This window comes from Dasypus novemcinctus, chromosome 5 (assembly GCF_030445035.2).
Source record: "Dasypus novemcinctus isolate mDasNov1 chromosome 5, mDasNov1.1.hap2, whole genome shotgun sequence".
Taxonomy (NCBI): Eukaryota; Metazoa; Chordata; class Mammalia; order Cingulata; family Dasypodidae; genus Dasypus; species Dasypus novemcinctus.
Genome location: NC_080677.1, coordinates 40825101 through 40851604, shown reverse-complemented (window position 1 = coordinate 40851604; position 26504 = coordinate 40825101). Strand labels below are relative to the sequence as shown.

General features: G+C 35.2%; 1 protein-coding gene across 8 annotated transcripts in view; it reads left to right on the top strand.

The window, feature by feature from the left end:
- The window catches only part of HDAC9 (histone deacetylase 9), a 996672-nt gene that overhangs the window by 648216 nt on the left and 321952 nt on the right, over positions 1-26504 (top strand). For all 8 annotated transcript variants that reach the window (XR_011648800.1, XR_011648799.1, XM_071215127.1 and 5 more), the window contains one exon: positions 11368-11631. Coding sequence is in view for 6 of the 8 variants with exons in the window: in XM_071215127.1 (XP_071071228.1) it covers positions 11368-11631 (264 nt within the window). In the remaining 2 variants the exon portion in view is untranslated. The remainder of the gene's footprint in view (positions 1-11367; positions 11632-26504) is intronic.

Genomic DNA, 26504 nt, shown 5'->3' with positions numbered 1-26504 from the left:
CCTAATTATAATTTTGCCAAAAAAGTAGAGCACTCACAATTGAAAACAAAGCAAACAAATAAAAAGAAAGGTCATATTGTTTTTTGAGTTTTGGTTTGGATCTGCTAGCATGAAACAATCCCTTTTCCCAACCCTGCCTCCCAACTTTCCATGCATTACCCTTCATCCAGCTATTCATTTTGTCTTTGTTCATAGACATGATGAAAGGATATTCCAAAATCCTGGTGGATTACAAGGCTTTTCACAGTGATGAAGCATGAATGTAGTATTGAACCAACCTTATAGCCAGGCCCCGTTTTGTTTCTTTCTCTCATGCTGTCATGTTGCCATCTTTTAGATTGGACAAACATCATCTCACAGGAGTTCTGAGCAAGCAAAAAGCTGGAGGTCTTCTGGCTTCATCAAGTTTAACTGAAATGCAAATGTTGGCATCTCATCTATGAGTGGTTAGAAAATGCCTTGTTTTAAGTTTTGAAAAATGGATGAATAGAAAGATGAGTAGAAACTTGAACTGGGCTTTCATTTAGGAAAGTAGGCATTACTGTGTCAGGTTTAATTTCCTTTTATCCATTTGACAGCTTGTTTCCATGCAAAGTCTTTTAATCACTAATTTAGAATTACGTTTTGTCCATTAGATGGATAGTATGTCCAAAACCTTAGCAAGCATTGAAAGGCAGTCTTAATTTTATAACGTTAAAAAGCCTCCTAGATTATTTATCCATCTATGAAGGTTTATGAAACTTTGACTTTATCCTTAAATAGAAGTTATTTCAACATGATTAGCCCAATGTAAACAGATCCTTATAGGTATATAAGGGGCTTCAAAAAATAAAAAAAACCACTTACTGCTGCATTAGTGGCTTACATCATCAGAATTCTTATAGAAGCATTTCACCATATAATTACAAGTTGATGGCTTATAATATACATTAAACAGCTTGTTGCTTTATTATTAAATGTGATGAAATGCTGTGTTTGGAAAAGAAACTAACTGGCCATTTCAGTGGATTAATGTGTAGCATTCACAAACATTCCCAGTGCTGCTTTCAAAACTTGAAGACCAAGGGCAAGTACCTTGACTTTTCCTTTTCACTCCACACTGTTAATCTAATCTGAGGCACTTTTGAATGGGAAAAAACAATAGTTGGACATTATTATGAGGTAAGAAAATAAGGGAAAGAAAAATACCTAGGGAATTACATCCTGTGAGTAGTTTGACTGATATTGATTCCAGACAGTTCAAAGGGAGAGAAAAGCTAAATAATTTGGCTGTGTCCCAACCTTGACAAATAGTTTCATTTGATGGAATGAAATAATTAAGTCTTGTTAAGGAATTTTTAATATATCTAAGTGACTTGTGGATATGAAAATCACAAATACTTAGCAGTCTGTTTGTTATGTATTTTCAATGCTTGTAATTTCCTGATTTTAGTTCCTTTTTTCCTGTTTTTCTGCTCTTTCTCTGAACACTTATGAAATCTGGGGGATTATAGTGACTCTGAAATTTAGTCTGGAGCATTTGGAATGCTTGCTAGTCTTTCCAAGAGAACTTTCTGAGGTCTTGCACAATTAATTATTAATTTCACAAATTTGGTCAAAGTGCTCATCCTCTTTGCCCAGTAATTCTCTAATGTGCAAGTCTTAGGGACTTACAGTAATGATAAAATAACGGGATATATCTGAAAGGGCTTTGTGAAAGTGGAAAGCACTACTGAGTTCTAACACAGTATTTATATCCTTATATAGCATTATAGTTCTGTTGTCCTTATTCTGTTAATAAAAAGTAACTGTCTAGAATTACTAAATCACATGGAAGAAACACATTCCCCCTTGTCTCAATATTGCAGTAAGCTACTTTGTTGTAAACCAAAACACCAATCTCCCTTTAAGTGCTCTCAAGCATCTTCATGGTATATCATAGATTATCATGAAGCAAACCTTGTTTTGGAACAATATAATAGTTAGTGCATTGAGGTGTAATTTACATACAGTAAAATGTATTCCTTTTGCCATGCAGTTCAGTGAGTTTTTAAAATTACATAACGTTGTAGGTTTACAGAAAAATCATGCAGAAATGTACAGAGTTCCCATATACATCCTCATACACATACATGCATACACAGTTTTTCCTATTATTAACACTTGTATTAATGCGGTACTTTTGCTACAATTGATGAAACTATTATTGTAATTATGATAGTAACTATAGGCCATAGTTTATATGGAGGTCCACTGTGTATTATACGGTTCTGTGGTTTTTCAGAATTTTTATTCTGGGAACATATACAACCTAAAATTTCACACTTTAACCACTTTCAAATATGCTTTTCAGTGGTGTCAGTTACACTCACAGTGCTGTGTTGGCATCGCCACCCTTATTACCAAAACTTCTTCATCACAATCAGGATATGGAACAGTTCCATTTGCTTTCAAAATGCCCTTGTGCAGCCCCTTTATAGTCAATCCCTATCCATATCCCCAGCCCTTGAAAGTGGTTGAGTTTTTGAACAAGTAAGGAACATAAAACAAATCACAAACATAGGGGATGATGTCTTTTAAGTGGAAACCATCGTCAGTCCTGAACAATTTAAACTATAGAACCATTCAAGAAGGGAGGCCACAAGCTAGACCAACCCCATGGACCTGCTGTCTTTGGCATGCCTGGTATCGTAAAAGGATTTGGATTAATAGCCAATCTTTAAAAATAGAAAGATTTCAAACAAAATATCCAGATTTCTGACATTTTTTGAAAACTTGGAAAGTCTGGCCATAGGGGATCCACATATCCATGGGACAATTATTACCTGGGGCTAACTCCTAGATACCCATTTTAATTAGGGCTTGTACTCCTCTCCAGTTTACCAACACTAGAGCTTGACCACTTGAGGAAGGGAGAAGTTTATAAGCCAAGTGATTGGGAGGTCATTGGCTTTGAAATCTTGTCTTGTCCAAGACCTACTCCAAAATCACCATGGGTCTGCAAAGAAAAAAGGAAGTTTCCTCACTGTGCCTCCATTTTCTACCCTTACGGAGAAAAGGAGGAAAGCTTTGAAAGAAAGTGTACTAGCAACTGAAGATCTGACAGGAGATTATTGGGAGGAAAATAACGTTTTATACATATATAAAAGAACATAAAATCACAAAGTGTTGTAAAAGAAGGAAAAATGACTTGTGTTCTAGTTAAGAAAAAACCCTTAAAAATTGTTATATGCTATTGCTGAGTATTTTACATTCTGAAATGTCAGTATTCCTGCTTTCACTTTTGTCCACCTAAAATCCAGTCTTCTGTAGCAGCCAGTGATAAATGCAAATGAAATCATGCGATGGGCTTGCTTGAAATTCTCCAGTTGCTACTTGTTTGTAAGATAAACTCCTACAAACCTTTACATGGCCGACAAAACTGGCATGATCTGGCGCTTGCCTCCCTCCCTGACCTTACCTCTTTCTCCTTCCCCTCCTTTGCTGAGCTCCAGCCATTCTGGCCTCTTCTCTGGTGTTGGAGAACCTCATTCTCCCTCCAGGAGTTGTGCCAGCTATGGTTCTGTATGGCATTCTTCCCCCCATCTGTCTTGCTATGACTTAGTCTTTCTGTTGGATTGTCTCTCAGTTCAAACCTTAACCTCTTTCATCCAAACCGAAGTAGAGAGAAACACCCAGACATTTCCCACACATTCTCTGAAGCATCGAGTTCCACTCTCAGTTGTTTATTGTCTGTCTCCCCTGCAAAGAGCTGGGATCTTTTGTAATTGGCCACTCTCTTCCCAGGACCTGGCATATAGTAAGTACTCAATAAAAATTTGTTGAACAAATGAAAAGAGTATGTGGCAATTTCTCTAAACTAGTTGGAAAGAGGAATTTCGGTCTGCTTTCCAGAATGGAACAATTATTTTAATTGCTGAAATATTACGGGGTTTAATCCCTTGTTACTTAATTTTTGTTCTTCTGAACCAAATCTCTAAAATCCATAGAAGTGTAAAGACATGGGATATTTTGACTTGAGGCCAGAGTTCTCTAAGGAGACCTGTCCATTTGAAAGCCCTCCAAACTGCATGTTGTTTTTGAGAACATTTGGTACACACCTAATCCATTTTGTGAATTGAGACAGAATTTTATCATTATTTTTAAATCCAGTTTTCTTTGGAGCTTATAAAAAAGTTTTATTTTCCAAAAGAAGCATTTTACATTTATATCAATGAAAAAAAGCCATGCACTATCACCATTCCCAAGTAAAACCTGTTTTAAAATCTGAGGCAAAATAAGGAATTGATGAGATGGGTTGAAGGTCATTTTACATTGTTTAATAATCACATTCAAATACTCATGCTTACTGGTTTCTTGACAATTTCAAGAAATGAAATGTGTATCAGAATGGATTTACTCTGTATGTATTTATAAAGTCCTATTCTTACTCAACATTCTATATCTGAAGATATTTGTGGGATCATAAAGGATTGCTGTGGTCAAAAGTAAAATTGTAGGTTTTAAGGATATTTTATTTTAAAGCACTTATTTTCTTATGTTGACTTGTATCAAATAGTATGACTTACACAGATATAAGCTTAATTTCCTAATTTGTAAAGATCAGGAATACAGCCTTTAAATATCAGTTAATGAATTTTACATTATTTGCCAACAGAATATATGTTCTTTATCATGGAATGTAAAATACTGAAATTATGAGTTTGCTATTATGACCGTATTAGGGATTAATGAGAGTTGAAGAATTTAGTTGCAATGCTTAAAAGACTTCGAATTTTAGTAGATTTTCATGCTGTCTTGCCTATAGAGTATCTGTGTGAGAGTCTGGCTATAGACTGTCTATGGCATTCTACATGTTCTGCACAATTGCTATACAGTAGCATGAAAAAATAAAGAGACAAACTGACAGATGAGTAAGAGCACAGATAAAAGGGAGCAGGAGAAGCTGTGCAGCCGTCGTCGTCTTCATCTCAGCTGGGTTCCCTACCAAAGTAACTCACCTGATGTCAAACAAATGGCACCCGGTGTGTTTAACAGATGGAGCTTCAGCAGTGATTCACAGAGGCTCACGCATTTATCTGTCACACAGATGTTTTGTCTTGTGTTTTCTAGCCAGTAAGGCAACAGCTTGACTTTGCTGGGGGATCACCTCCAGATGTTCAACCAAAGAGAGACCCTGCTACCCCACTGAGAGTAAGCAGACGTTTCTCCTTGCATCTGGGGCCATTCAGCAACAGTACAAATTAAAAATTGCTTAGTCCATTCCATTGTTTTAATGATCATAGTTGTAGCTATAAAACATATAGAAAACAACATAATCAGAATACTTACTTTCCTAATGAATAGTCAGAAGCTAACAACACCAAATAACATTTTATTTTAAAAGTCTGAAATATGTCAAACCTGGCAGGCAGAATTTTTCTCTGAGCTTTGCTTGTAGATTTTCCTCGCTGATGTTAATTGTTCATTTTTCCACCCTGGCAAATTTGACTGTTTAAAAAAACCCACTCTAGTCAAAGCCCAAAATGAGAAGTGTAGGTTAACTCCCTTTATTGAATTTATTATGCAATATCACCTATCGGAAGTCCCATTTATCTGTTTCATATTTTGTGAAATTTTACAAACTTATTTTATTCCAGAGATGGAGAAAAAGTGGTAGTTATTGTTCATGTAGACTTTGACATTGTCAAAGCATTGCTACTAAGAATTAATTAAATTTCCAGGTATTTATGAATAACGATGTGCCGTGTAATGTATCAGGTAGTAAGGATATAAAATGGCAATCTTATCAAGCCCATGATCTCATGAAGTTTATAATGGAGAATGATAAACAGTATTATGAACAAATGTAGCAATAAATATCAGAGAGTGCTAAGGGCTATAAAGAAAATATGATAGGTAGTAATGGAGGTGAAATCTGAGTGATAAGGAAAAGCCAGTCAGGCATGTAAAGATTTGATGACTTGAAGAGAACACAGCATATAAAAAGGCCCTGTGATAAGAATTAGCTTGGCATGTAACTGAAGTACATGAAGGAATGAGGAAGAGGTACTAGATAATTTCAGAGAAATAAGTGGAGCAAGGTCAAAGAAAGGCTTTAGATTATGGTAAGATATTTGTATTTTATTCCAAGTATAATACCAAACCATTGGACAATTGTTTAAGTGGAAAAGAGATATAATTCATTGATCTAGCTTATATAAAAAATAATAATAATTAGAATTTCTGTAAGAGAATGGACTGTTGGAGGCCAGGAGGGCAAACAGGAAGCCCAAAACTGTAGGCTATTTTGATAATCCAGGCAAAAATTGGTGGTATTTAAGACTACAGTAGTAGCAGCAGAGATCGAGAAAAGTGTCCAGATAAAGGCTGAAATTTGGAGGTTGAATTGCCAGGGGTTGCTAAGAGATTGAATGGAAAATATGAGTGAGAGAGAAACAAGGTAAGTTCTCTAGGCTTTTGACTTGCTCAATTGAATAACCCTGTTTACTCAGATAAGAACAATTGGGTGAGCAATACATTTGGGTCCAATGGGAATAGAGTTATCTTTGAACTATTTAAATTTAAGATACCTGGTAGATACTCTAGAGCCAAGTGGAGAAGTTAAGTAAGCAGCTGAATGTGCAAGTCTGCAGCTCAGGGGAGAGATTGGAACTGTTGATACTAATTCAGTTGTCAGAGGAGAATTTGGGGTGGAAGGTATAAAAATTCTAAACTGCTCTTTTTCCTTATTTTAAAAATAATCACAAGTTCATTTTTTGATCTTGTAGAAGACTTGGCTTCCCTTGGGCAAACTGGGTTTGAAGAATGTTATTAAAAATGTTTCCAACTCCAATATTTTATATCTATACGGCTCACACTCATAAGTTAGTGTTTTATGTCCATTAAAGTTTCTTTTACAGACCATTAAGGAGCTCTGCTTTTGGAATAAGATTGTTTTGCCATTTGGCCTTGTCCAATGATCACAGCATTTTCGTTCTGGCTTTTTTCTCCTTCATGTTTCCTTTTGTATATCAAAAGTATAGACGAAGCCAAAAGCAGTACCTGAAGCAAAAGCATTGTTTCTGTACTGCACGCTGAAAATTGTTATGCATAGTTCATATATGTAACTATGTCAGAAAGGTTTGCAACACTGACCAAATTTGATTCATTGGAATAAGTGATGTGATTTCTGGTTATTTCAGAGGCCTCAAAAATACCTTAATAAGTCATATTTCAAAAAAACTCTCTGTTAAAATTTATATATGATGTTCTGGGAACATTTGGGATTTTGTCATTATGAGAGATTTTTGAAAATTTATTTGCTATCTCTGGGAACTTGTATTCCAATAAATTAAGACTCAAACAGTTTGTCTGGTCTTTGGCAACACCAGCATTAGTGATGTCAGTCTCTTAAAGATGCCATGGTTTTGTCTTATTTTTTTCCTTTACTAAAGTGCTCCTTCCTCACTCTCAACTATTAATACCCTATTTAAATAGCCATTGGATTTGGCATCTATGCAGTCACTGATTTTGACAAGAAAGATTTTTGGCACACAGTGATAATGAAAGCCTAGTTGACCGTGGATGCTAAAGAGAATGGTAGAAGAGAAGTGAAGATAGTGAAGAGAGATAAGGCAAGGAGTTTTCCTGCAAAGGCAAACAGCACAATGGTGGGATGAGGTTTGAGGCTCTTTTCAAGATGGATGCTATTACTGAAAATGAACTATGCACAATATCCCATCAGGAAGAGAAAGTGTGTGAATGCAGGACAGAGTAGATAGATGAGATCCAGGGTATAAGCAGATGAACTGAACAAAGATTGAAGTAAAAACATTTCGTCTGCTCTAACAGGAGGAAGGGTGGATGGGACAGTTGGTAAAATGAGATAGCAGAATGCTGAGTTTCTCTTCTGATGCTTCTATGTTTCTGAAATAAGCAAAGGTATCAGCAGAGAGAAGAAGGCAGGATTTTAAGAGGTTTTAGGAGAGTAGATAGTATGAAATAGTCATTGAGAGAATGGGAGAGAATTAGCTAGAGAAATGTACTGTTTGCCAGGGAGCATGGAAAGCCCATTTGAAGGTTATGATCTGAATTTAAAGATAGACCTCAGCTTGATTATAACTTGCTTGCTTGTTTGTTTCCCAGCACATTCAGCTGCTTAGGTTGGGCAGACCTTTAGTATTAAACAAAGCTAGAGTTTTATCTGTCCAGTAAAATCCAGATTGAAAATGGCAGGGAAGTTTATGTAAGGGAGTGTTTTTCATTGATGGACTATGATGAACCTACCAGCAAGGTGGGAAGTGAGGAACTGAAAGGGACTTTGGGCAGTGAGGGTTGGAAGGCCATCCTAGAGTTGAGGCAACAGTAGGGTTCAGAAACTCTAGGGAATGAATGAGAAGAAAGGAATGAGGTTTGAAATTGAGATGTGGGTTATCAATAAAGACCAGGTCTAGGGTATGATCCTGATGTTGGATGCTGAGTCAGAGTGGAAGACAAGATCGTGGGTGGTTAGGAGACCAAGGAATTGAGAGGCCTTGTAGAAATTGGGAGTCAAGGGGAGAGAAAGAGGAAGAGAAAAGTCTTTACTTAACTGGTAGAGTTTGTAGCTTCCACTTGGTTGTTCTATCCTCCCCAACTGTCAAACATCCAGAAGCTGTCTCAGGTGTAAAGTCACCCTCCAACACAGGGACCCCAGATGTTGCATTTCCTGGACATTTTCAATGTGCTCTCTGGCTCACCTTTCATGACTAGCCCTCAACTCCTGTCCTCTGGCCGTATAGGTTGTTTTGTTTCTGTTTTGTTGTTTTTGGGGGGGCAGGTTCCTGCTGTCCTCACAGAGGCTCTTGGGTGTAGGATCTTTTGAATGCCTCTCTGTGGTGTCTGCTTGACTCACAAGTGTTCTTGGGCCACTGGCTCTGATGAACAAGTGCCCATTTACTCTATCCCTAGCTGAGCTCTGGTAGTGTGAGAAGAGTTCCTACTACTTGGCAAACATCCATCCAGAAGATGATTTGTCAGCAGTGCTCTTGTAAATTGTCACTTTGAAGGGCTCTTCCAGCTTTCCTCACCTAGGTAATATCTCTTCTCAACTAAATCTCTTCTCCCCACAAGATCCTCTTGCCTACTTTTGTATGTAGTTCAAATGTGAGTAATAGAGGTAAGGGTTGCAGCATCAACAGAACTGATGGTCTTCTCTTGCATGTGTGGGCATTTGACACCAAGAGTGATTCTCTTTGTGTCTAAGCCAAAACTCAGACAGTATGCAACTTTTCATTTAAAACCCTGTTTTCTATGGTGTTGGTGTATTGAGCCTATTCTTTATCTAGTAGAGATGCTAAATATGAAGCTAAAAGTGTGTAGTCAAAGTTCAGGATAATTACGAAGACTCTTTCCTCGATAATTTCTGAAGTAGGGCAAGTATTGTATATTTAAAACAGGAAGATCTGATTAGCTTTCTCCATTGGTACATAAGTCCTGCAAAGAGCTTCCTAAAACCTACTTAAAGACATTTAAAGCATGCTGTGATGAATGTTCTCCCTCACTTTCCAGGAATAATAGAATTTAGATTATGCTCAAAGGATAATAATATTAAATTTGCTTTCTCCATTTTTATAAGAGTTTTGATAGGTATATATTCTCTTAGCTTGAACATAAACATGTCTGACTTGGTTTAGGGGTATTGAGGTCATGTATAATTTATCCTGTGACATATTTTATTTTTCTAAATTCTCTTTCTCCACTCAAATATATTATAAACTGTTTCACTTGCTCCAACACCACCTTGGAGCACTCTTCCCCTTGTTTCCTGTGGTCAGACACCATTGGCCTTCTATCTGCTGGTCAGATACACTTGGTTCCTTTCCACTTCAGGATCTCCACACACTATGCCTTCTTCCAGAAATGCCCTCTGCCCTTATTTCCACTTCTACCCTCTCACACATCTAAGTAACTTCTTTTCATCTTTCAAGCTTCATGTCTCAGTCCAAACACATCATGTCCTCAATGAAACCTCCCTTAATATTCCCTACTCCCATGCCTGTGGGAATGTGTACTCCCTGGTTCTTTCTTTAAAGCGTTTGCCATACCTGAAAATAAGAAAGATTGTTTATATACTTAATGCCTTGCTAACACACTAAACTATAAGCTCCTTGAAGGCAGGACAATGGCTATTTCTCCAGTGCTTATCATGGTGTCTTCAACATAGTTGACAATCAATATTTGCTTGAGAAATTATAAAAACTCTTACTAATTTTACCCATACTGAAATAAACATGTATTGGTGACTTTGTCAGCATTTGCAGGACCGTTTGATGTTGTGTGAACTGGAGAACAATCTGTAAGGCTAAAGAGGTTAAGGTGCCCTTCAAAGATTGAGTACCATGCATTCAACCTTTAAAGCATGTGCTTAGTATTAAGAATCTAGTCAGGTGAGAGTGGGAGGTAAATGTGAAGTTTACATGAAAAGATCTGTATCATGATTTTAGTGGTAGTATATCAGTGTACTACTAGTTATGACAATCGGCATGTTGCTTGCATAGGCACTGACTCAGCAGAAAATTTTAACTGATGTTCAAGGACTATGGATGATGAGTCAATAAGGTCACTGTCAAATAAAAGAAAAGATCTATGTGAGAAGAAGTTGTCTTGAGAATTTTTCCCTATATGGGTTTTGGACTTCAGTAATTGGCTATTTAAGTTAGTCATAAAGAATTAATTCATACACTTCTGAAGATTGAGTATTAACTTAATTAAAATAAGTAAAAGGTCTAAATAATTGGTTTTCAAATTAAAAGATAATTTTGTTTCCTTCCTATTACTTAATTTCTGTGTGGGTATATTCATAAAACATGTTGAGCATTGTCAAAATTTTAATTCTTACCTTTCCAGAGTGGAAAATTAGACTTCATAGGCCTGAAAAAATTGGATAAACAAGAAGGACATCAGCATTTGTTCTCTGGATTATGTGGTGATTAACATTCATTGAAAAATGCAGTTGAGGAAAGTTTTCATTACCCCCTTTCCTCTTTTGAGGAATATATTATTTCCAGGTTTATTTGGATTAAATTGATTCAGTAAACCCTCTTCTTGTGAAAGCTTCATGGTTTCCATGGAAAAGTTCATTACTTACATTTTCTAAGAGCATTAAAGAAGTAATTCATTTAAAAAAAAACAAACCTTGAAGAGCTCATTCTTTGCCTACCACACCAATACTCTATAGAAATGATGGGGCATCCGCAGATATAGCCTTGCGGAGGGAGCTTGGTGCAGACACGTTCATTCTGAAATTGCTGTTTAGTGATTAAAAATCAGAGTGTACAGAAGTAAGTCTTTGAAAATCAGTGTATTATGCTTCTCTATTATCACCAAGAACTACTGAATTTTGAACCCCTGAACACTCTCTTCTAGCTGCTTTCGAAATCTATTGAACAACTGAAGCAACCAGGCAGTCATCTCGACGAAGCAGATGAAGAGCTTCCAGGGGACCAGGCGATGCAGGAAGACAGAGCGCCCTCTAGTGGCAACAGCACTAGGAGCGACAGCAGTGCTTGTGTGGATGACACACTGGGACAAGTTGGGGTTGTGAAGGTCAAGGAGGAACCAGTGGACAGTGATGAAGATGCTCAGATCCAGGAAATGGAATCTGGGGAGCAGGCTGCTTTTATGCAACAGGTAATAGGCAAAGATTTAGCTCCAGGATTTGTAATTAAAGTCATTATCTGAACATAAAATGCATTGCAGGTTTTGGTAAATGGATGTCATGTCCTATCAGTTTATAGCTCTGGATGCTTTTAGTGTTTAAGGAATCTTAGACAGTTATATGTATTTATCTATATAGAGATCTCTCTATATACAGATTTCTATATAGGTATTAAGGTTTCATTGAAACTCTACTGGCAAGCAAATACCTGTTACACTAAAATTTTATGCGACATAAGTGTCCGAGTAATTAAAAGGCTTTAAATTGTTCCCAAAGCCTGTCATACCAATTACTTCCAAGAAAATGAACTCACTGTTGTTTTTAGTTTATCTGTTGAGATCAGCAATTGCTGGATATAATTTTCCAGTCTGATCGATGAAGCATTCTATTGATTTTTGATTATTTTTGGAAATGTCGAATGCAATTTTCACATCACTGTACATAGTGTATCATACCACAGTCTTGAACACTGTTAATGGTAGTCTGCCCCTTCCTTTCTCTCTCCTTTTGTTAAGTAGAAATGTTCTGGTTGCCATGCCAATAGCCCTAGGTTTGGGTATACATTGCAACTGAAAATATTAGGAATAGAGGTGATTTTAAATTTATAGATGCAAATTGCAGAACTATTTTAAATATTATATTATGTCTCAGGTTGCACTGCTCCTTTTCCTTTAACCTTGTGTTATTTGATGACACTGTTTCTTGAAAAAAGATCAAATGAAGCAGATGCAAATGTTGGCAAGAAAAAATGTGTGGCTCTATGGTCCAATCAGATACTATATTGTATCTACAATTGCAGAAAACACAGTAACAGTATGATTGTTATCTGATATCAAGTCAAAAATCACTTTTAAAAAAGAACTATCACATTTATGATCGTTATCACCAAAATTTCTTAAGTATAATTCTATAATGATACAGCATTTAACATCATTTTGGCAAATAACAAGTTAGGAAAGCTCAGTTAAATAAGAGAATGTGCTTTACAAAGCACACTTTATAAAAACTATGTCCTTTGATATGAAATACAGTTTTAAAGGCAACAGAAAACAATGTTTATTTAAGTTAGTTCTTTGTCAGGTTCCTGCTGTTCCACAGAAAAGTGATATTGTGAGGCTAAACAGGAAATGCCTTGTGGAAACAGGAAGTCCAAATGATTCATGAACTGCGGAATGTAGGAAAGAAAAAACTTGAGGATAGTGTTTTACTCTTTCTGTTTTTAAAGGGCACTCTATGAATTGATTTATTGTCTAAGAAAATAGCACCACAAGTAAGGAAATTGTTAAGGAAGCTTTTCACTGAAACATTTCCTTCATATTTCCTTTTGATATTTTTACCTTGTTTTATAGGTTTACTTTTGTTAAACTAGTTAATGGTTCATTGTATTAAGACTCCTTTAATATGGATAATCCAAATTGACCTAGAATCTTGTGAGTTCTTTTCTATTAAAATATTTATATTTCTAAATCCGAGGTATTTTAAGGTGTAGTATCCTGTTTCAAAGGAGATATAGCGGTTTTGCCAAATGTAGACATTGTTCAACTGTTATGTTATTGGCACGTGTTGTTTACATTTTGCTGTGACATTTAAAAATATTTCTTAAAAATGTTACTGCTAAAGATACATTATCCTTTTTTAATAAGTCTCCATTCAAATTAAATTAACATAATTAGAAGTTAGAAAGTTTAAAACTTTCCCATATAATGAAAGTCCTGATAATTTGACAAACAGCTATAATAGGTAACACTCCCTATCACCAATATATTTTGTTAGTATATTCCTTCATATTAAAATGACATTTTGTCAGTTGTTTTGCATTAAAATATGGCATACCTAAGATAAAACTGTATATTTTACCATCTCATAAATATTCATTTTTCTTCAGTCTTTTTTCAATCTCGTAAAAAAGGGATAGTGCATCTTTTAAAATACATTTTATTTGGGGAGGAACATGTGGCTGAGCAGACTTTTGTATAATATTACTTAAAAGATATGTAATCACACAAAAAACTATTTTTTATAATGTCATTGGAGAGAGTTTCATCAGTACAGTTGGTGGACTTTAATTGTTTGAATTTGATATTCTTTGAACTTAAAGAAACTACCTGGAACCAGTGAAAAGGAAAGCTGGACTTAAATAATCTTAGATCTAATTGATAAATGTCTCTTACTTTTAAAATCTACTGTATTTATTATAATTTGCACCCTTGAAGGTGATCTCTTGTTTTGTGTTGTAAATATATTGTTTGTATGTTTTCCTTCTTGCCTTCTGTTATAAGTCTCTTCCTTTCTCAAATAAAGTTTTTTTTAAAAGATCCCTTTTCATACATTTGGCTTTGTGTAAATTTGGTATATTTAATCGAAGTAGAAGCTTGTGCACTAGGTTTCATATACCAATATATATTGCCATTCTTTGTTGAAAGAAGAAAATAAAATATTTTGAGAAGTTACCTCTAGTACTATTAAAATAATAAATCCAACAGTATTGATTTTAAATTATTTACATTAGCCATTACCAAATATATAACACATGTAAAATTTTTTGCATTTGCATTTTCCCATTGTGACCTTTTTCGTGATACATCATTGGTATTTAAATTAAAATGTCAACTTCGAAATATAAACTTTTCTATAACATGTTAGTTATTAGCTTTGTCTCAAATTTCTAAAATTATTTTTAAAAAGTTTAGCATAATCCCTTGACTATAACAAGCACTCAATAAATATTTAAATGAATAATATTCCATGTATATTAGTTATATCTATTAAAGTGAGACCCTGTCATAATGTGTAAAGAGACAGTACCTAAGTTTAAAGAGAAAAGAGTAATTAAATTATATCCCATTATATGGTAACAGTTATTGTAATATTAGTGTGGAGCATCAGGAGCCTAACTCGGAGTAAAGTGGCCTGTACCATATGCATGTATTTATATGGGCCATGACATTTCCTTTTCATCTGATCTGATGCTAGCACAGTTTATCAGTCAATATGTCATAATGCGTTATAGTGTATTCCATTTAATAGGCTAAATGTAATTGTTTTATATTCTTTGGTTCATTTAACCTAAATTTTGGGTCATAAATACAAGTTAAAGTTGTTCTAAGTCAAAACAGTATTGTAATAGAATGTTATGAGTTCTAGAGCTGTAACTAAAGACTATTATAAAATAGATTATGAATCCATAATACCATTTTTTATAATTTGGTCAAAATTGTGTAAATATCATTAATGCAACATATAATTTCCTGAAGTTTATCTTTGGACTGTAAAATTGAAGGTTAATTTTGTACTAAAGATTTTCAAAAAACAGGTAGAGGATTCAATTAAATAATGGTTTTGTACTATATAGCTGATTCCCAAGGTGTAATATAAAGTAAGTGTTCATAGGAAGCATGAATCTAATGTTAGAAACCTTTTGCCCAGAAAAAATATTTTCACCAGGATTTGCGGTAAATTACTATCAAATTGTTCTTCTGGCAGCAGACAGTCACCTTCTCCTCAGTGAAAGCGGTTGCTGAAGTAGAGACTGCTATTTTTCATAAGTCAGAGGAAACAGTCTTTAAGAGATTTTTGTATTATTTCAGATTCCTTTCTTTTTCTGCAGAGCTTGTTAAAGGCACTCAGGTTTAAAGTTTTTTTGAAAATATTAATAGTACTCACAGATAAAAAGATAGACAACATACTACTGTGTTAATTGGGCATTTCTTTGTGATTTTTCATAAAATCAACATAGTCCACTCTAAATTATTGCAGTAGGCAACTAGTGGTAATAGATATGCCACCATGGATATGCAGTTGTGGGTTTACAATTTTAAGTTGAGGATTAAAATTGTAAATAATTGTAGTGAGGAACTTGGAGATGCCAGAGAAGGGGACATTTGAGAGCTAAATTACCATTCCTTTTATTACCGATAATTTCTCCATCCACTTTCAAGGAAAATTAGAGAATTTAGGTCAATAAAAGGATAATGGGCATGTGACTTTTTAGGCAGGCTAAGATAATCTTTAGATTTTAAAAGGTTGCTATTCACATGGTTGCATCTCATTTTGTAAAAAAAAAAAAGAAACTTTCTTTGAGGTGTCTAAACTATAATAGAGTTTAGACAATGCAACTTTGTTGGACCATGCTGACCTATAAGACTTTTAATTATTGCAAATATAAAATATACCAGGTATTGTTGTAAGTACTTTACATTTATTAACTCATTTAGCCTTCACAGCAACCTTATGAGAAAACTAGGGTACAGGGAAGTTAAGTAAGGTCAAGTCACCAAGTTAACAAATGGCAGTCTAGCTCAGAGGGGTGCCCAGGTATGGAGGTGCCGAAGTCCTACCAGTGCACCGTTTGTGCAGTTTTGTGTGTGTGCCTGTCCTCTCTCCATCCCTTCTTTCCTCTGGTCTTTCTTTCTTTTTCTTTTCTTCCCTCCCTTCCTCCCTCCCTCCCTTCCTCCCTTCCTTCCTCCTTCCCTCCCTCTCTCCCTCCCTCCCTTCCTTCCTTCCTCCCTCCCTCCTTCCCTCCCTCCCTTCCTTCCTTCCTTCCTTCTTTCCTTCCTCCCTTCTTTCCTTCCTTCCTTCCTTACTTTATTACATTGCTTCTGTTTCTTTTTCTTTCACTAGTATTTACCAAACCATTTGGAAACAATTCTCTCTTGATCGTTGCTGTAGACTATGTGATTAGAATTTTTTTTTCCTCTAATACAGCAATAAGGGGTCTGATTCTTGCACATATTCTGCTCTACCCTTTATTAGCAGCAGATTTTGTGGGTTTCTTTTTTACAGAGCCAGTCTTGGGATACAGATTGACTCCCCTCAGGGTTAATTTTAGAGAGGGCAGGAGAAAAAATTTCAACCAGTTTACAATTCTCCTTCCCCACCATTCTCCTTTATTCCCCAGACAAGGCAAAAAGACTCCAATTTTTAAGAAGTCTTTTAAATTTTTTGACACATCCAGATTACACTTGATAATGATTTTAACTGAAATATTCTAAAATGTTATGAAAGGGGGATATAGGGACATTCGTCTGGACTTCTAGAACCCATCGGTGGTTTCCCTAACTGAAAGATTCATAAAAATCCTCTTGAAAGATATTCTTAGCAATTCAAATCCTGACCACAACTCTAGAGGTTCAGATTTTGCTGTCCTGAGATAGAGCATAGAACTCCATTTTTCAGTGCCCTTTGGGAGAGTTGTTGCAGAAATACTGTCTTGAGACAGCCAGGTATCTAAACCACTTCCTGAAATATGACCCAATTTTTAATAGCTTTTACCTAAGATCCTGAGATAATTTTTGTTTGTTTGTTTTTAATAATGGCCATTCTATATGGTGTGAGATAATATCTCATTGTAGTTTTCATCTGCATTTCCCTAATTGCTGGTAATATCAAACATCTTTTCATGTGTCTTTGATATTTGTATTTTTACTTCATGAAATGTCTGTTCAATTCTTTTGCCCATTTTTTAATTGGGTTGCTTGTCATCTTGTTGTTAAGTTGTATGATCTTTCTATAACATGGAGATCAATCCTTTGTCAGATCCATGGTTTCCAAAAATTTTTTTCCCTTTGAGTTTGCTGCCTTTTCACCTTAACAAAATCATTTGAAATGCAAAAGTGTTTAATTTTAAGACAGTCCCATATATCTATTTTTTCCTTTTGTTACTTGTACTTTGGGTATGAGGTCTGAGAAACCACCACCAACCACAAGATCTTGAAGGTGTTTCCCTACATTTTCTTGTAGGAGTTCTATGACTCTAGGTTTTATATTTAGGTCCTTGATTCATTTTGAATTAATTTTAGTGTAAGGTGTGAGATAGGGGTCCTCTTTCTTTTAGTTTTACTTTTTAAAATGAGGTTTAGGAAATTAAAACCTGATATATGCGGTTTGCATTTCAAACTTGCATTTATATTTCTCTTGTACAATGATGCATTGAATGATCTTCAACTCATATTATGTTAGTTGATAGATTTCATCACATCATTTTGGAAATAAGTGGGCAATAACTGAACAAATGAATATTTCCTCTTACCAGTATCTTTCCATTTCTGTTCATCGGTCTAACATAAAGGCATAAAATGTTAAAACCTGAGGCATCTTAATTGTTTAAGGGTTTAAATATCTCTTTCCTCTTTACCTTAAAGACAACTCAAGGTTTAGCAAATGTTTTTTAATATTAGTTGTAAGACAATTCATCAGCTGCTCTACTCTCACCTAAGACTTAGCAAAATTCATTTGCAAAATGTGCTACGTTACTCTGCTCTTCCATTTCTGTCACTGGAATGACCATTTAGACACTTGGGATAGATTATCTTGCAGTCATCTTTGATTAATTCCTATCCTTTATCCCTTCTATTTCTGATTTCAAACAGTCATATCTCTTCACTTTCCCATTGGCTCTTTCCCACACACACACACAGTAGACTAATTCATCCTCAAGCCAGTTCATACTTTTATCATTTTGTCAGCCTGCTCCCCAAGTAAGTGTGCTCTTTAGCCTAATTTTATTTAACTTTCTAATATACCTATGCCATTTCTCATTCTCTGAAAGAAGCTACAGTAATTCTTTCCTAATTGTTTCATCTAAATGGTATCACATCGTTAATCCTTATGATTCATACTTTATATATTCTGACCAAGCCCTACCCCCTCCCAGTGTAATTTAATCACTTACCATGCATAACAAGACTCCAGCAATCACTGGGGGCTCCAATCCCATGCTTTTCTCCCTGTTTGGAAAAACTTGAACTTCTTTTCTCAACCCTACTCTTCTTTCTTCTTTGTGGCCTAACATTTCTTCAGCCCACCTGACTTCTCCAATTGACTTGCAATTGGTTCCATACATCTTACATGTAATTCTTCCATAATCATTACATGTGTCATCATATAATGTTGTCTTTTCAAGCACGGGACAATATACTATACCATGCTCTTCATCAATCCTAACAGCACAAGGGGAAACTATGAAATGTTCAATTAAATTTCAGTGGTTTTTGTTTTCACATTTCTGTTATTCAGATGTAAACATTTTACGGCACTCCTTGCGCACATCAGCACTGCACATGGGCCAGCTCCGCACGGGTCAAGAAGGCCCGGGGTTTGAACCGCGGACCTCCCATGTGGTAGATGGACGCCCTAACCACTGGGCCAAGTCTGCTTCCCTCCTACAACTTTAAATTCCACCCCATTATCAGCACCAAACCCATCAACCAAGAAGCAAAACTCAGAAGACTACAAGAAACTCTTGTCACATTTGCATGGAGCTCTGTCTTTCATTGGAGTCAGTGTGGTATAAACAATAATACTAAAGTTTTTCTTTGTCTTTGCCTTTTAACAAACACAGATTCTTTTTTTAAAATTTTTTTAAATTTTTGCCTTTCTCCAGTCCAGTGAATGCTGTAAGAACTTGGAAGGAGAAATCCTGCAATGCTTTCTAGATCTTAAGCAAATTGCTTCCTGGTTTTGAATAAGCCATCAGTTCTCTCTCTATTACTTTACTTAACATGATAACGAGTAAACTTACTTTACACTATATTTTTTCTGTTACACAAGCTGTGGGTATACAGAAAAATCATGCATAAAATGCAGAATTCCCATATCCCACTCTATTATTAGCACCTTGAATTGATGTGGCGCATTTGATAGAATTTATGAAAGCACATATTTATAGTAGTACTATTAACTATATTCCGTGACTTAACTTTGGGTTTACTGTATTGAGCAGTTCCTTGGTTTTTTAAATGTTATTCTAGTAAGGTATATACAACCTAACAGTTCCCCTTTTAACTACATTTAAATATATAATTCATTGTTCTTAATAATGTTCACAATGTTGTGCTACCATCACCACCATCCATTACCAAAACTTTTCCTTCATCCCAGATAGAAACTAGGTACACTGTAAGCCTTAAGTCCCTATTCCCCAACCCCTTCCCATCCCCTGCTAACCTAGATTCTGACTCTATGAGTTTGCTTGTTTTGATTATTTTATATCAGTGAGCTCATGCAGTATTTGTCCTTCGGTATCTGGCTTTTTTTTATGCAACATGATGTTGTCAAGGTTCATCCATGTTGTCAAAACTACCAGAACGTCATTGATTTTTACAGGTGAATAATATTCCATTGTGAGTATATGCCACATTTTGTTTGAATGATGTATCCTTTCATCAGTTGATGGACACTTGGGTTGCTTCTATCTTTGGCAATTGTCAATAATGCCTCTATGAACATTGATGTGCAAATATCTGTTCATGACCCTGCTATCGATTCTTTTGGGTTTATGTCTAGAAATAGAATTGGTGGGTCATATGATAATTCTATACTTAAAAACTTTTTGGGGTTCTGCCAAACTGTCTTCCATAATGGATGCACTATTTTGTATTTCCACCAACAATGAATTAGTGTTCCTATTTCTGCACAACCCCTCAAACACTTATAATTTTCAGAATATTTTTTAATAGTAGCCATTCTAGTGGGTGTGAAATGGTATCTCATTTTGGTTTTGATTTGCATTTCCCTGATAGCTAGTGAAATGGAGCAGCTTTTCATGTGCTTTTTGTACATTTGTATATCTTCTTTAAAGAAATGTCTGTTCAAGTCTTTTTCCAATTTTTAAGTGGGTTGTTTTTGTTTTTAAGTGGAAAATTTTATATTTTCTAGATATTAAACACGTACTGTATATGTCATTTCCAAATATTTTCTCCCATTGTAGAGATTGTCATTTTACTTTCATGGAAGTCCTTTGATATACGAAAGTTTTTGATTGTGATGATGTCCCATTTATGTTTTTTCTTTTGCTGCTTATGCTTTGCCTGTAAAGTGTAAGAAACAATTGCCAAACATGAGGTCCTGAAGATGCCTCTCTATGTTTTCTTCTAGGTGCTTTATAGTGCTCACTCATATATTTAGGTCTTTGATCCATTTTGAGTTCATTTTTGTATATGGTGTGAGGTAGGTGTTTACCTTCATTCTTGTGTAAACAGAGATCCAGTTTTCCCAGCACCATTTGTTAAAGAGACTATTCTTTCCTAATTTTTTCTGTCCTTCTGCCAGTAACATGTTGTTTTAATTACTGTGGCTTCGTAATAAGTTTTAAGAACAGGCAGTGTGAGACCTCAGACTTCGTTCTGTATCAAGATAACTCTGGCTATTTGGAACCCCTTCCATCTAAATTTGATGATTGACTTTTCAATTTATGCAAAGAAGGTTTTGAAATTTTGATTGGGATTGTGTTGAAATTATAAGTTGCTTTGGGTAGACTTGACATTTTCACAATATTTAGTCTTCCAATCCATGAACAAGAATGTGCTTTGATATCTTTTGCAATGTTTTGTACTAGTTTTCTGTATATAAGTCCTTTCATCCTTGGTTAGATTTATTTCTAGATATTTGATTCTTTTAGTTGCTATTGTAAGTAGATTTTTAAAAAATTCTTCTTATCGTTCATTGTTTGTCTCTATAAACACTACTGATTTTTGCGTGTTGATGTTGTACTCTGACACTTTGCTAGTTGTGCTCCTATATATCCTATATAAAGGTTTGTGCTCCTATATATCCTATATAAAGGTTTTTTGTATATCGGATAATGTCACTTGCAATTAGGGAAATTTTTACTTTTTTCCTTTCCAATTTAGATACCTTTTATTTCTTTACCTTGCCTAATTGCTCTCACTATAATTCCCAGTAAAATATTGAGTAACAGTGGTGAAAGTGGGCATCCTTGTCATGTTTTTGATCTTAGAAGCAAAGCTTTCATTTTTTCCTCCATTAAGTATAATGTCTTTCATGTATGCTCTTTATCATGTTGAGGAGTTTCCTCCTATTTCTATCTTTCTAACACTTTTTACAAGAAGGAGTGATGGATTTTGTCAAATGCCTTTTCTGCTTTAATTGAGATGATGATGTGGTTTATTTTCCTTCACTCTGATAATATGGTGTATTATATTAATTGATTTTCTTATGTTGAACCACCCCTACATATCTGGTATAAATTCCACTTGATCATGGTATAAGTTCGTTTAATGTGCTGTTGGATTCAGTTTGCTACAATTTTGTTGAGAATTTTTAAAATCTTTATTCATAAAAGATATTGCTCTGTAATTTTCTTTTCTTGCAGTATTCTTATCTGGTATTGGTATGAGGATGTTGTTGGCTTCATGGAATGAGTTAGGAAGTGTTTCCTCCTCTTCAATTTTTTGTGAGTTTGGGCAGAATTGGTATTAATTCTCTTGGAATGTTTGGTAATATTCCTCTTGAAGCCATCTGGTCCTGAGCTTTTCTTCATTGAGGGGTTTTTGGTTGTTGATTTAGTCTCTTCACTAGTTATTGGTTTTTGAGCTATTTCTTCTTGAGTCAGTGTAGTTAGTTGGTGTGTATCTAGCAATTTGTCCATTTCATCTAGGTTATCCAATTTCCTAGTGTATAGTTGTTCATAGTATATGAACTTATAGTCCTTTCTATTTCTCTGGGGTCAGTAGTAATACCCCCCTTTTAGTTTCTGATTTTAGTTAATTGTGTGCTGTATCTTTCTTTCTTTGTCAGTCTAGCTAAAGATTTTCTCAATTTTATTGAACTTTTCAAAGACCCACCTTTGGATTTGTTGATTCTCATTATTTTTTATTTATTTTCTATCTGATTTATCTCCACTCTAATCTTTATTTCCTTCCTTCTGCTCTTTTTTGGATTCAGTTTGTTCTTCTTTTTCTAGATTCTCTAATTTTGAAGTAATATCTTGATTTGAGATCTTTCTTCTTTTTTAATATAAGCATTAGAACTATAAATTTCCCTCTCAGCACTGCCTTTACTGAATCCCCCAAGTTTTGGTATGTTGTGTTTTCACTGTCATTTGCCTCAACATATTTCCTAATTTCCCTTGTGTTTGCTTCTTTGCCCCATAGGTTGTTTAAGAGTACATTGCTTAATTCCCTCATATTTTGAATTTTCTATTTTTCCCTCTTATTGATTTCCAGTTTCATTCCATTGTGGTTGGAAAAGATGCATTGTATGAGTTCAATATTTTTTAATTAATTGAGACTTGCTTTGTAACCTACTATATAGTCTCTCCTGAAGGATGATTCATTGCACTAGAGAAGAATGTGTATTCTGCTGCTTCTGGGTAAAGTGTTTTATATATATATATATATATATATATATATATATATATATATATTGTATCTGTTAGGTAGGTCTAGTTGGCTTCGAATATCATTCAAGTCTTCTATTTCCTTACTGATTGTCTTTGTAGATGTTCTGCTCATTACTGAATGTGGTATATTGAAATCTCCTATTAATGTAAAATCATCTGTTTCTCTCTTCAAATCTCTCAATATTTGCCTCATATATTTTGGGGCTCTGCTGTTGGTTGCATATATATTTATTATTGTTATGTGTTCTTGTAGAATTGACCATTTTATCAGTAAAAAGGGACTCTCTTTGTCTTTTGTAACTGTTTTGACTTAAAGTTTATTTTATCTGCTTTTGGTATATATACACCACTTATCTTTTGGTTATGACTCACATGGTATCTTTTTTCCATCCTTTCACTTTCAACCTAGTTATGTCTTTGAATTTAAGGTAAGTATCATGTAAACAGCGTATAGTTGAGTAATGCTTTTTAATCTATTCAAACAAACTGCCTTTTGGCTGGGGAGTTTAATTCACTTACATTCTGATAATTCAGAACTTTCTTTTGCCATTTTACTACTTTGTGTTTGTAAATCTTATAATTTTTTTAACCCTCAATTCTTCTATTAATGTCTTCTTCCATATTTATTTAACTTTTTTGTATTGTACCATTTTAAGACCCTTCTTATTTCATTCTGAATGTATTTTTCATGCATTTTCTTTGTTGCTACCATAAGAATGAACTTTAACATCCTAAATCTTTGACAATTTTATTTGCTTTAATACTAAATTATCATCAGTAACATATATACATTGTTTCTATATCCCTCCATCCCACCTTTGTTTTTTATACTTGTTACAAATTATATCTTTGTACACAGTATATCCCAAGCCATCAATTTATCATACTTTTTGTGCATTTGCATTTTAGCACCTGAATGAAACAAGCAGGGGAGTTACATAGCAAATAATACAATACGATAGTACTGACATTTTGTAATTGTCTATATGGTTACATTTACCAGGGGCATTTATTTCTTTACGCTGCTTTGGTCCCTCTCTAATATCCTTTCCTTTCCATCTGAAGACTTTCCTTTACGTTGCTTGCAGGACAGGTCTAGTGGCAACACAAATCCTTAGCTTTTGTTTACCTGGGAATGCCTTTATCTCTCATCATTTTGAAAGAAAAGTCTTTCCAGATATAAAATATTTGTGTGATAATTGTTTCCTTTTGACACTTTAAATATTTCATGTCATTGCCTTCTTGTCTCCATGGTTTCTGATGGATTGGCACTTAATGTAATTGTAATTTCCTTGTATGTACCTTGTTGCTTTTCTCTTGCAGCTTTCAGAACTCTCTCCTTGTCCTTGACACTGGACAATTTGACTTCTATGTGTCTTAACATGCTTCTCTGAATTTATCTGGTTTGGGGTTTGCCTGGTTTCTTGAAAGTGAATATTCATGTCTTTCTTCAAACTTGAGATGTTTTCTGCCATTATTTATTTGAATATTGCTTTTTCCCCTTTCTTACTTTCTTCTCCTGGGATTCCCATAGTGCATATGCATGAGGGTTTCCCAAACATCTCTTAAACTCTGTTTGTTCTTTTTTATTCTTTTACTTTTCTGATCCTCAGCCTGAATCATTTCAATTGTCTTGTCTTCAAGTTCACTGATTCTTTCTTCTGCCACCACCAATCTGCTGTTGAAACCATGTAAGGAATTTTTCATTTCAGTTATTGTGTTCTTCAACTCCAGAATTTCTCTGAAGAGTTCCCATGTTGTTCATTCATTGTTTTCTCATGTCATGTTCTTTCTCTGTGTTTTCCTCTACATTCTTGAGCATACTGAGGATTACTGCTGTAAAGTCTTTGTCTGATAATTCTGAATTCTGCTCCTCTTAATTGGTGGATTCTGGATTTTTATCCTGTTCCTTTGGATGGATCATCATTTCCTTTTTCTTTATTTATTTTGTAATCTTTTGTTGTACACTGTGTATTTTAATATATTAAAGTGTTAAATCTGGGATTTAGTCCATAGATTGTTCCTTAAGTTTATTTCCAGATTGTGATATGACAGAGATTTTCCTGAATGCTAGGAACTAATCAAAACAAAAAACAAAGGTAAAAACACCTCATCTTGCAAATTGGCTCTGCTTTTGCTGGTAGTCTCCTTCAGAACTTAGCCCTCCTGTCAAGTAGATCAGCCCAAGGCAAATGGGAAGTGGAGAATTCTCTCTGTAGTATTTAAGCTGGATAGAGCCACAGCTGGAGACCTGCTTCATCTCCTGGGCCTGTGCTCACTAGAGGTCCCAGGAATTTTCCCCATTTACAGTTCATAGGCATTTGAGTGAACACCCTCTCTACTCACTTTGGAACAGAACTCCTTCCTCTCTTGGGTGCTCTTTTGAGTGACTTAATGCAGATAGTCCTTTGCCTAGGCTGTTTTCAACTTAATTGTTTCTCACACTGTCAGCTGTCCGTAAGTGGCTCCTTTGTCTTTAGGACAAACTCTGGGAGGCTAGACAGGGAGTGAGCCCAAGACAAGTTCCCTGGCTCAGTCTCTCAGATATATTGGCACTGACATACATGCACCATGCACCCCAGTATGTGCACAAGAGCCACTCTGCTCCCTCTAGTACAGGGCCAGGGACCCACAATGGGAGTGGAAGCTGGTTCCACCCTGTATTGTAGGGAGGGCCAGCAAGGGTGCTGGGTGCTTTTCTGTGGCTTTTGAAGCTGTATTTTCTTAATTCAGCAACTGCCCAGCTAATGCAGCTTAATTGTTTTTCTTAGTTTTGCAGAAGGTTACTATATTTAGATTGCCCTTATAGAGAGCCCCCAGTGATCTGTAACTGATCAAAAGTAGATTGATTTTCCTAGTTTTGCAGAAGGTTACTATATTTAGATTACCCTTATAGAGGGCCCCCAGTGATCTGAAGTAACTGGTCAAAAATTAGAGATCTGGGATCAGACCACATACCTTCGGAGTTTGGAGGACTCTCTATGCCCTAACCTGGCACCAGCAAACTGCTGGCAACAAAGGTGGGGCATGCAGGATAGTTGACTCTTCAGGGAGAGTGAAACTCACCTAAAAGGAGCCTCTTCCTCCCACTCCTTCCTAATTCTGCACAGTGTTCTCCTAGACTCTGGAGTTTCAAAGTGGTTGATTTAGGTCATTCTTGCCCATTCAATAGCTGCTTTGGTCAAAGGACTGATTCCCAGAGCTTCCTACTCTGCCACCTTCCCACATTCCTTTGAGCTGGTCATAAATTTTTCTCCCTTGGTGTTTCTTTTCTTATCACTGATTTACTGAAATTTCACTATGTAGTGCCTTAGTACAGTTTTCTTTGTGTTAAATCTGCTTGAATTCACTAAGCCTCTTGAATTTGTAAGTTTGCACTTTTAAAAAATTTAGAAAATGTCTGGTGTTATTTCTTCTAATAGTTTTTCTGCCTCTTTTTCTCTGTCCTATTCTTTTAAGATTACATTCACTTGTAGGGTAAACTGAATTTGTCTCACATGTTAGTGAGGCTCTATACATTAGTTTTTATTCCTTTTTTCTCTCTTTGTGTTTTATTTTCTTTCCATTGTTACAGCTATATACTGGCTACCACAAAAGTAATATTTTCCAAAAAATAATTAAAAAGCACACATTAACTACCATTTACATTTTATGTTGAATGTTTCTGTTTAAAAATATAAGTTATGATCTGCATTAATTCTAAAT